The 12500-nt window shown below is 40.0% G+C and overlaps 1 protein-coding gene across 1 annotated transcript in view; it reads right to left on the bottom strand.

The window, feature by feature from the left end:
• Positions 1 to 950: 950 nt before the first annotated feature.
• ndfip2 (Nedd4 family interacting protein 2) overlaps positions 951 to 12500 on the bottom strand; it is a 13407-nt gene continuing 1857 nt past the window's right edge. The window contains exons 2-8 of the mRNA XM_079263898.1: positions 8044 to 8272; positions 7689 to 7819; positions 6102 to 6189; positions 3817 to 3941; positions 3272 to 3338; positions 3082 to 3187; positions 951 to 2986 (exon numbers count right to left, since the gene is read on the bottom strand). Coding sequence (XP_079120024.1) covers positions 3084 to 3187; positions 3272 to 3338; positions 3817 to 3941; positions 6102 to 6189; positions 7689 to 7819; positions 8044 to 8272 — 744 coding nt within the window. The 3' untranslated portion in view covers positions 951 to 2986; positions 3082 to 3083. The remainder of the gene's footprint in view (positions 2987 to 3081; positions 3188 to 3271; positions 3339 to 3816; positions 3942 to 6101; positions 6190 to 7688; positions 7820 to 8043; positions 8273 to 12500) is intronic.

Raw genomic sequence — 12500 nt, 5'->3', positions numbered from 1 at the left:
CATGTCTTCTTGGGCATTACAGCAGCAGAATGATGGTGTGGCTAATGTGTTGGTTTTTTTCCTCATTGAAATAAAGTAAAATGACACGCAAAAAAGTTTTCTACATTTTTTTTGTTTTAATCTACAAAAATCAGCAATATCGGAGAATTGTGAGACTAACAATTTAAATCGAATCGGCACCCAAAAATTAGAATCAAATCGGAACAAAAGCATATCGTCACACCCCTAATAAATAAATAAATATGTATATATATATATATATATACACACATATATATTTTTATATTACATATACATACACATATACACTAATATTTCATCATTTAAACTAGCTTTTTGGGGTACACCTTGGCTTTTTATACGGTTTTGTATTTTTACTTGCATTTTATTTTATTGTTATTTTATTAGGAAGTTTTGTTTAATCACCCAAAGTTTTATTTTTCTATATTTAATTATACTTTAAATAATTTTATCTGTATTTTCTGTACTGTGAAGCACTTTGGTCAGCAGGGACTGTTTTAAATGTACTATATAAATAAATAAAAATGAATTGAATTTCTAGATCTAATACTGTCATTTAGACGGTTGTTTCCTGAAACTCCCAAAACTCAACTTATCCTGCAGGATTTGTAGCAACTTGGGAAACTGAACAGCTTTCCAAACTGCACAAACAGAAAACATTAAATCTGAAGAAGACAAATGCAAAACAGTCAAGACAAATGCAAAACAATGCAAAAAATTTTTTAAAAAATGGGATGTCAGTATTTCAGTGCAAGATTGGGCATAATCTGCATTTTATGTGACATGACTTTTGTCATGTCACATAAAATGCAGAACAAAGTTGACACTTCAGTTCATCGTAGACAGATGGCTTCAGACTCCGTCCTGCACACATCCATGAGCCTGAGACGCTCCACCGTGCACAAACACAACCCAAAACCATGTTTTCAAGTCAGGCTTTTGAACTTTATTGGCATTTTTGCAAAATATTCGTTCATTTTATTTCCAGTTACAGTAAATGCATTCCAACTGCATCAGATGTTTGGAGGAGTCTGGCGGCTGCAGCTCCCTCCGTTTGCTCACAAAGACAAACCTGCATTTGGACTAGATTAATCCTAACAAGAACCCACCGGTCTGGGTGGGTGAATCATGCAGCGGAGCTTTAATTCACTGGAAAAAAAAAATCATATTGCTTTAGTGGGATTCGACAAACACACTTTACAAAGGGAAAAAAAAAAAAAAAAAAAAAAACACGTTTGGCTATCACAGTCTCGATTAAAAGCAATGAAAGAAGACACACTAGCGTTACCGTTCGGAGAAATAAAAGTGCAAAAGGCAGATTACCCATTTGGGATGATTAAGATATCCAGTTTAAAATGAAAAACAACACTCAAGATGGCTGATATAACTTTTGTCTTTTTTTCTCTACCAACACATCAAGTTTAGCAGATTCACAAATCATTCTGTACAGAAGTTCTTCAAAGTGCAAATATTATGAATTGGCAAAAGCTTGTATATACACCTCATGTTCGAATGACAAAAATATCGTCAAAATTTCTTCTTTTTTTCCCCTCCTCGTCCAGTCAGGCTCCATTTGAATTAAACAAGTTAGTGGACTTTTCAGGCTCCATTCGCGTCGCACCGAATCTCCCAACTTCATCGCCGTCACCGTGAGCGGAAGTGGCAGCATCCAAGCCGATGTTCTAACAGCGTTAATAAGGAGCCGCGTCCCGTCACAAGGTTCTCGCTCGGAGGAAAAAGCCAGGAATAATTAAACCTACTCTACGGGGGGAAAGCCAAAACCCCAGAGAGAGATCCAAAGAGCCGGGTTTACACCAAGTCATGCACAACATGCAGAACAAGCCGCCGTTCACGTGGTGCCGCGCATCTTCCTCACCGCCGTCGCCAAGTCAGGCAATGCCAATGACACAGTCAACTTGTCCCTTTAACAGCTGATGCACTCTGGACCCGATGTCACACCCGGATCTCGGCCTCTGATCGGGAAACTGCTCGACTACGTCGTCATCATGAGACCTTAAGTTCACAATAAACTGAAGCATGAGAGAGTTGCATAAGACTTGCATTTGTGGCACGTTGCTGCGCTGGATGCTAAATGTTTCCTGACGGGTTCCTCTGACCCCAACCGCGTTTTTATTTGTTTATTTTTTTATCTCTCCTCGTTAGCTTGGAGATGAGAAGCAGACGTTTTACAGCTTGGTGAGTTGAGATGATGGACAGTCAGAATAAATAAGGTTTTAAGTTTTAACACGATGAAACTTTTCGTTTTTCTTTGATTCGTTCGGAGAGACGAGAGTCCAGTTTTAACGGCTTAGAAGGAATAAATCAAAAGGCAAAGAAAAGCAGAAAATGAAGTTGTACCATAATGCTTGTGGTTTGGAACTTCAAACCTTTTGTTCTTGCTGCAAGTGCTTTGCGTGGCGTCCCTCAGCTCCGGCGTTTGTCTGCAAACAACGCCAGGCATGCGGGTTTGTGGGACGGAAACAGGTCGGTGTTCCTCTCAGGTTTCTCCAAATAAAACTTGCTCCAAACAAGTTGCACTTAACAATAAAACTGCAGCGCATTGATTGAAACATGCAATGATTCAGCAAACTGAAGTTTTAACTGAAGACGAGCTGGGTGAAAAACAAAAAACCTTCCACTTCCTCCCAGCTCCCAGGTTGAACAGGATCATTGTGCTTTTTGTGTTTCGGAGTAAATAAATGGCTTTTGATGTGTAAAACATGAGCAGTGAAGACGTGTGCGAAGCTTCGAATCAAAGGAAAATGAAGAGATGTGACGTGAAAGACGGATTTATCGGCTCCGTTTTGTAGAAACTTCAGAGTGAGTCGTGGAATTGGTTTTATGTGAACCGTACTTCTTTCCTTCATTCCTTCCCCAGCTCCTCTCTTCGCTGCTAAGCTCCTCTGCCAGGTCATTCGAGGGGGAGGGAAGGAACTTCACACTGGAAAGGAATGCTGCTGGAAACCTGAGAACAATACATCCCATCGTTAAAGCAGGAAAACAGCTGCAGCTGGTCTCGTCGACCAGCAGACGGCGCTCCGCGTCCTGAACCAAACTCACCTTCAGTAGAGGAAGAAGAGGCGCGTTCTGTGAGAGGTCGCCATGTTTTCTGACATGTTGCGGACTTTAAGGTAATTGACGAAACCCCTGAAGAACAGCAGGAGACCTGCGGAGGGAGAATCGGTGCCCAGGTTGTTATGGCGACGATGAAAAGCAAAACCAAACCGCGGCAGATTAACGACGGACTCACCGAGCAGCAGGAAGATCCACCAGAGCCAGTACTGCCCGTTGAAGTAGCCGGTGAAGTAGTCGGAGAACTGAACGGAGAAGAAAGAAGTAAAACGTTTGGAAAAATTACATTTTTTATTCGTATTTTATTGTAATTTTACCTGAAAATGAACATATTGCCTTCATGATTAATAAAAAGTTAATCAAACGTGGTTAGTCTAAACGACACAACATCAAATCACCATTAATTAAACATGTTGCCTTGATTACCATCAATTAGTTGTATTTTAATATTGATATTTAGCTTTTATTACAAATATTTTAACAGAATATATTAATTTTCCAAATCATTTAAAGTTTTTACTGCATGAAGGTCATTTAGTTCATGTTTTCAAATATTTTTAAATCATTAAAACGGTTGATCTGAGAATGATTACACCCTTCACATATTACTGGACAGACATTTAGACGACATTTTTATTTAAAACAGATTCAGTAAAAAATGCATTTTTAACATCGTTTTATTTTTTCCCAGGCTAAATGTGGAAAATAGAGCTGGAAACTTACTCTCACGATGAGAATCCACTTGATGAGCGAGAGACCGAAGCCGCAGATGGCTCCGTAGCGTCCCGCGATGGTGTTGGTCAGACAGAAAGACAGACAGAACCCGATCCAGTTGAACAGGAAGGCCACTGGAGGAACAAAGAGACACAGTCCTCACTCAAACTCTTCTTTATGTGCTTCAAATATTTCATTCAAGAAGAATTTTATCTATAAACTTGACTTAGTACATTTACTCACGTTTTGTGTATCGTTATTTCGCGACTATAAAGGCACACTTAAAAATCTTTCATTTTCTCCAAAACAGACAGAGCACCTTATAATGCGGTGCGCCTTCTGCGTGTACTGAGTTCCAAAATCTATAAATGTTGTTGCGTGACTTTGATCAGCGCTCCGCTCGACTGACTGCGAGCGTTTCCGACACGCTGCTTATATAGATAAAAGGTGGACGTAACAGAGGGCAGCATGAGAGCGTTGGGAGTGAAAGAAGATGCTAAAGGCATTCCTTCAGTAGGTATCTAGTGCTGCCGGTTTGTGCATTATGCAAAACAACATCGGTTTGGCTAATGACCTTTAATTAAAATAGCACCTGCGAAGAGACACGGTTACGAAGCGCAGTTCAAACTGCAAGCTATCAGCTACGCGGACAAACATGGGAATCAAGCAGACATGAAAAACTCAAGATCAGCCGCTGTGAAGAACCAAACGCGGCAAATAAACTCGAAGCTTGAACCGTTCCAGGAGGCTTGACGAATGAACTCCAACCGCTGGACATCAACATAAACAGGGCGTTCAAAGTAAAGTTGGGAACGGCGTGGGGGTGATGGATGACAGATGGCGAACACAGTGTAGAGCAGGGGTGTCGAACTCCAGTCCTCGACAGCCGGTATCCGGCAGGTTTTTGTTGTTTCTCTCCACCAACACAGCTGATTCAAATCAAATGCCTCCAGCAGCTTCTTGTCAACCTGGTTTTAAGTTTTCGGTCAGGTGTGCTGGAGCATGGAGACAACAAAAACCTTCAGGATACCGGCCCTCGAGGACTGGAGTTCGACACCTGTGGTTTAGAGGCAGCGCCAGGCGAGTTACGTCAAAATTTGAGAACGGATTGCGGATGTTTGGGCTAACGCCGCTTTAGGGCGGGAAAATCAAATAAAAAAATCAAAAATCTGGATTTTTTGTGTTTCACAATTTTAGAATAATTTTATTTCATTGAAAAAAATCTAATCTACTACAAAATTTATTTTTATTGATCTTTTTACTCCTCTTCTTGGGCGTTATAGCAGCAGAATGATGACCTGGTTTCTGTGCTCTTTTACTCCTGACTGAAATCAAGAAAATTTACTAGCAAAAGAAAGTTTTATAAGTTTTTTTTTGTTTTTAATATATGAAAATCAGCAATATTGAAGAATTTTGAGAATCACAATTTAAATCGAATCGGCACCCAAAAAAAATCAGAATCGAATTTAGACAAAAGCATATTGTCGCAGCCCTCGTCTGCTTGCACTGTTGTTCGAGCTTTCGAAAAAGCCGGCACCATCGATGAGGAGCCACACGGCAACGGGACCGACTGACAATGACCAGCGAGAATCTGCCATGTTCGATGGAGAACTAGCCCAGTTGTTCATTTCGGATGCAGAAGACGAGGACTTTGATGGATTTGTGAATGAGGATTGATCAAGAAACAACAAGAAAACATTGATAAATTCTTCAATAAAGTAGTACGTTTTTCTTCCACTGCCTTCTTAAAACGCAAGCAAGCATGTTTTTAGCTAGAGCACCGGTATGGTTTACCATGATCTTTTTTTTTTTTTTCTCTTCATGGAGTTCTGAGACGTATCCTGTGATTGGTCAGACCTTTGAGGTTGGGCGTGGTTAACACAGAAAAGCATGAAGCGGAAAGTTCTGGCTTCCGTGGTTTTGCTGATGCAGGTAAAACGGATTGTTTTGGTCCAACAGCTGATCGAAAATGTGGCGTTAAAACACACGGAGGCGTGCACAACCCACCCTGCTGCGGACGAATGAAATAATCGGGTTTATTTCACACTAAAACCGACACGGTGCGGACGAAGCTTCTGGTGGAGAATGAATGGACCAAACGGAAAAGAATTTCTTTGTTCTTGCATCATCGAGAGCAAAGATCTCACTTCTTGTGGAGGATGGAACAAGCGTTAAACTGGGGGTCCGGACCCCCACATTGGTCCTATGATCGTTGGTTAACAGGAGCACAACAATCTCTACTCATTTGGTTTTTTTCGACCAAAACAAAACAGAAGAGAGCGAGGAAGACATACTGAAGAAGGCCAACATGAAGATTCCATCGTTCCCAACTCGAAGCTGGTCGGCGTCGCTGAAGTCGTCTCTGGGAGGAAACTCGTCGTCCTTACAGGAACACAGAAAACAGATTTATCAGAATGGGATTTTAACCTGGTTAAATAAAAAAGTTCAGCGGACATATTTGAAATAAAAGTTAACATTAAGACAAAAATAAACATAAAATCAATTAAAATAAAAAAACAAAACTAAAAATATCAAGTTATATATCAGAAAATTAAATATATATAATGAACAAAATAAAATATTGTATAACTATTAAAAAAAAAACAACTAAATTTATGTTGCATAAAAATGATAAAATAAAATCTGAATAACATTAATAGCGTAAGAAAATATTAAAATTATGGAGAATTGTGTAGCTTATAATATTTATATTGTGGAACAGACTGGTGAACAAACAAACAATGTACAAATATTTAATTTTTTAAGCAAAGGGATTAAACAAAAAGCAGCCGATGTGGAGTCCAGAAGGCATCCGACATGTTTAATCCGCTTGTACGACGGTCCCGCATCGTAAACATTTTACAAGATCCGTTTAATACTTATTGTTTGTTTTGGGGTTTTTTTTTGGACAAAACTTGCCAAATATGCTGAAGTCCAGGAACTACTACATGTACATTTTATGCTAAACAACCGATATCAAGCTACACTGCGTTTCAGTCATTCACCTGTCGAAAGCCAGCTGGTTCACGAGTTGCTATGGTGACGCCCATAACAGATACAACAGTGATTTAACTTGACGAAATACGTGAGAAAATGCAGCCAGTTGGCGTTAAAATGATCACAGACCATGTTGTAAATCACTGTATTATAACATGGTCATCCGATGGTACAGAAAGGAAGGGGGGGGGATGATGATGATGATATTGCTCATATCATCATCATCATAATTATTACATGCATTACCATAGTGGTCACTTAACACAGTAAAGTGTATTGATTGGTATTATTACTGCACTTATTACTGTTATTTTTTATATATAATATCTTATTCTATCATTGCATACATGTTGTTGAGTGTGTGTGTGTGTGTGTGTGTGTGTGTGTGTGTGTGTGTGTGTGTGTGTGTGTGTCCATGAGGGCTGAATAAGCGTTTGCTTCCTCCCTTTTCACAAAAACTTTTTGTTTCTCTTTTATCTCCCTTTGGTTTTGGTTTTTCCTGTTTTTAATAATAATAATAAATAATTATTTACGATTTTATTATCATATAAATAATTATAATTATCTCGAATAATTTTTATGCTACATAAATTTAGTTGTTTTTTTAAAAAAAATAGTTATATATTATTTTATTTTATTAATTATGTATATTATATTATTTGGGGTGCGGGGTGCTAGAAGGGGGTCCTTAATGATGTAGAGTTGTATTATTTTCCAGGTGAATCGTGTGTTTGTGTACAAAGAGGAGGAATACAGGTGGAGCTTTGAGGTTAAACCTCGTCTGTCTGACCTACATGGACAAAAAAAAGTCAGAAAGAGGAAAAGTACGAGGGGAAACCTGATATCTGGAGGAAAGACACGCTCATGTGGTTGTGTCTTCTTACCCTGGGCAACACCTCCACCGTGGAGGCAGCCATGGCAGTTGCTTTCGCCTTCTCCGCCTCATCGTACGTGGGTAATGAGGTGGCGACGCTGTAGGGTGGAGGCACCGGAAAGTCGCCTTGGAAACTGCTCTCTGTGAAGGAAAAGGTTTGCTTTAGGAAGAATGAAAGAAACCACGAGTGGAGCCACGCCAGCGGCCAATGATGTGGCGGCGCTGTCATGGAGACGGACATGACTCAGACGCTGCAAAAAAAAAAACAAAAAAAAAAAAAACACTGATGCTATTTCAGGAAGCGAGCGTCGCTTTGGAAACGTTTAGAGGAATTAAAAGCCAGAAGCAGAACAGTAACGTCGTACCGGGCGCTGCAGCGGCTGCACCCAGGTCGATGGAGGCGTAAGGAGGCGGCGGCGCCTCTGCATCCCCCTGAGTCCTGGAGGATGATGCCTCCTCTGTTGCCAGGGACGGAGCCGGGCCTGCCTGAGCCTGGTCCTGGTTCTGTCCGGACACTTCAGCTTGGGCCGTGGCCGACGTGCACGGCTGCTCCTCGCTGGTGGAGGCCTCAGGACAGTCGTCCTCATTGTGCAACTGCAAAGAGACAGGGGCGGAGCTTAGAGAGTTAGACTCCTCTGGAGGAGTGGCAACGCCAATGCCGAGCGGCGTTTCTAACGACACGGAGAGGAAAACGCTCAGAAAGTCCACATGTGCGGCGCCTGCTTCACGCTGCAGCAACATCAGCCAGTTATTATCTAACTAGATGAGCTTTGCACATCCAGCCGTCGCTTGTCGACAAACATTTCCACCTGAATAGCCCAGTTAAACCAGCCGGAACCAGTTTATTCACAACTTTTAGTGACTAAACTGGGACATCTGAGTCTGTAAAACACAAACTTTTATTCTCTTATCACAAATATTAGGGGTGGGAAAATCTGGATTTTTTTGCTTCACAATTTTAAAATAAATATTTTATTAAAAAAAATTGATTCTTGTTCAAATAAAATAAAATTATCCATTACAAAATTTTTGTCATTTTTATTCTTTTTATTGATCTTTTTACTTGTCTTCTTGGGCGTTATAGCAGCACAACGATGGTCTGGCTACGGTGTTGGTTTTTCATAATTGAAATCAAGAAAAAAAAAAAAGAAAAAAAAAAGTTTTGTTTATTTATTTTGTTTTTTAATCTACAAAAATCAGCAATATTGAAAAACTGAAAATCGCAGTTTAAATCGAATCGGCACCCAAAAAAAATCTGAATTGATTCGGGACACAAGCATATCATCACAGCCCTAATAAATAGTGAATTATTCACCATCTTTACGCAGATATTAACCCTTAAAACTCTTTTTTTTTCTTTTTTTTGCCATTTCTGGTCTGCCGTTTTTTTCCTACACGTTAAAAAAAAGCATATAGAGGCCAAACTGGTTAAATCCCAGTCAACATGCAGACTTTACTGGTCCAGGACAGCCTTGGCTGTCAGGTTCTGGACATTGAATGAGTAAATCAACAGATCCTCTCGGCTTTCAGGAGAAAAAATGTTTACATATTCATTTCTGCTGCCGTTTATAAACCATCCTCACTAAAACAACTCCAGCTCAGCAGCTTTCTGGTGCACGAAAACGCCACTTTTCCAGCCGTAGAGGATCACTCTTCCTCTTCTTTTCTGTTCGCTTGTTGATCTTCAGCGGCTCCTGATTGGACATCGATGTTAATTCAAGCTCTGTGATTGGTGGAAAGTGTGACAGGAAGCTGCTGCATCATAATTTCCAGGTAAAAACAGAATCTCTTAGCAACGCAGCAGCGATAGCGATCGTTTTCTGTGGTCACTAAAGGTGTCATCTTTGTTGATTTATTAGTCTCTGAATAAACACGACATTTTGCTGCTGGACTGTATATCTGGACGAGATAGAAGTGTCAGAAGACGTTGATATATTACCTAAAGGGTGAAATATCCATCGCAATTCACCCCACAGAGCTACACCCTGCAGTTACACACTAACAACAATAGAAGTGGAAGTAATCAGGGCGTTTTACGACTTAATGGAGCCCTTTAGGTCTGAAGAGGACGCCCTGAACTTCAACTCGCCTCTCATGCTCGTTTTCAGCAGTAATGTTGAGCTATGATACTTCTACCGAAGGTTTGAGGTGAGCGTGAGGGCTTCACAAGAAATTATTCATACACACACAACTCCCCACAAGTCTCGGGTCAGCCTACGCGTCTTTCACTTGCCTCCAAGCCCGCCTGCTGTTCCTTAATGTGGTCTGAAAAACATTTCTGAAGGTCTTTCGAAGGTTTTCTTGTCTGGTTAACGGGACTGCTTTCACTCAAGATGAATCACTTTCTCCACGTGTGTCGACACGTAACAGACAACTTGGCAAAAAAATCCTTTTATATCTGATCTTTACACATCATTTATTCACATTTCTTTGTTTTCAATTACATAAAATTAGTATCTTTTTGCTTAAAAGCTTGGCATGGTGAGGAAACCAGACTGAAACCATAGTTTAAGGACTTAAAAAAGAGAAGTGAAACAGAAGAGCGGCAACGTCTTTCATATAGGGCTGGGCGATATGACCTTTTAGTAATATCGCAATATTTTTATGCCATGTCACGATATACGATACATATCTCGATATTTACCTCAGCCTTGAATTAATGCTTTGGTGCATACAATCACACCAGTAAGATGATTTTGTGTCTCCATTAAAACATAATTGTTCATACTGCATTAAGATATGCTGATTTTAAACATTTATGCCAAAAGGATGAAATTGTAACAAAGCAAACTGATCAAAAACGTATTTACTGAACAGTTAAAGCAGTGGCAGAAACATGTAATTTTAAAACAAAATAAGGTGCCTTTGCATGATGTAATAAATGCAACGTATGAAAATACGTGCTCTAGGGGGGACTTTTCAAATGATGAACTATTATAAGGCTTTGCTTTATGGATACGTTTTTGAGTTGTCGTGTATTTTTTTAAAAAGTCGCTAGATTTGTCGCTAGTCGCTTTTCACAAAAAAAGTTGCCAGATTTAGTGAGAAAGTCGTCAAGTTGGCAACAGTGTCTACACGCTGCCTCTCATGACGTAGCACGTAGCTCACATTATGTACGTAACAAGGTGCGCTTGCTTTCACTCTCTGTGCAAAGCGGTGGAGAGTTGAGGAGAAGGGAGGAAACCCCGCCCACAGCTAAAAACAACTACGTGTCAACAGGATACTCGAATATGACGAATATAGACATTTTCTATATCCCACAGAGGACTAGCCACGATATCTCGAGTATATTCGATATATCGCCCAGTCCTACTTTCAGACATAACAGAAAACGACGTGACACAGGAACCTGAGAGACGCAGCTGGACAAACGGCAGATCTATGCCTCATGACACTAAACTGAAGTGGAAAACAACTCAATATGAAATTAAATTAATAGCGAAAGAATTAAAATCACTTTCATAATCCCATATATGCTTTTTTTTTGGTTTTTTTATTACAACTGAAGTCAAACAAGGATTTAAAGTGTAAAAAATGTTGAAAAACAATCTGTACAGTTTTTTTGTGGTTTTAGTCCATTTTTTAAAAGAAAAAAGGACGTAGGAATTTCAGTTCTTTAAAAGGTGGAGTACGGTATGTAAGACTTTCAATATTTTCAAAATAAATTAACTAATAAAATAACTACAATCATAAATACAAAGTTTTTTGAACATGTAGGTTCCAGTCTGTCCATATTTGATGCATTATTAAATTACAAGTTTAATTAATGACAAATGACAAAAAGCACTTTTTTTGCTGGTAGGCAAATATTTAAGAAGGGTCTTTGTCATTAATTAAACTTGTAATTTAATAACACATCAAATATGGACAGACTGGAACCTACTTGTTTAATAAAAACTATCTAATTATGATTGTAGTTATTTTATTAGGTTTTTTTTTTAAATATTGAAAATCTTACATACTCCACCTTTAAGAAAAACACTTTCCTGTTAAATAAAAATAAAAGATACTTTTAAACAAATCATGTTTTTTGCGTTGATGTAGCTAAAACGGTGGTTGGGGGTAAAAAAAAATGATGAGTGCAAACAGAAAAACGACACGTTTCAGGGCGAGGAGAGGTTTTAAATTGGTAGGTGGCAGAAGAAAATGCCAGTATTTCCAGTCTGTGCAGAGTACAGACTGGAATAAGATTACAGCACCGTTTGCCCTCTGCAGAATGTTTGCCACGAGGAGGCTACATCTCTGGAAAAGCCATCTGTGTCCATGTAATCAGTGAACGAAGGTCCCTGCTGCATCCAAGAGAGACATCCATGGACTTAAGCAGATTAATTTTTGTCAGAGCCGAGAGCCAAACGCTTCTGAAATTACAGAGCAGCGATGGTGGGGGGACGTGGTCACCGAGGGCCTGGGAGGGCAAACAGAAGCGCTTTAAAATGTCAGCGAACTCTTTAGAGAGTTTCACGAAGCTTGGTGGAAACTGGGCGGTTTCCTCCCACGCCGACCTCCACCTTCGTTCTCCTCACGGTGAAGGAATGAAAGCAGTCTGGAGGCGGTTAGGCCAGTTCAGCTCGTTCCTAAAACAAATTCCTGAACAGAGCAGAGGTGCTGCAGTCCTCTGTCGGATCACAACATCTGAACACGTACGTTCAGGTTCGAGTTTTCCAGATGAAACGTGACAATTACAAACAGATCTGTTTGTCAACTCGCTTATCTGGGAACTTCAACCTTCCACTGAATACGCAAGGCAAGAGGGTAAATGAGCCTGAAGACTGGCTCAAAATCAAGGACAAAGCATTCTGCCACCCTGCGCAGAGAGGGGGGG

The sequence above is a fragment of the Telmatherina bonti genome (genome assembly GCF_933228915.1).
Source record: "Telmatherina bonti genome assembly, chromosome: 24".
Lineage (NCBI taxonomy): Eukaryota > Metazoa > Chordata > Actinopteri > Atheriniformes > Telmatherinidae > Telmatherina > Telmatherina bonti.
The sequence above is the reverse complement of the archived record's forward strand: the minus strand, read 5'-3'. Positions and strand labels throughout refer to the sequence as shown.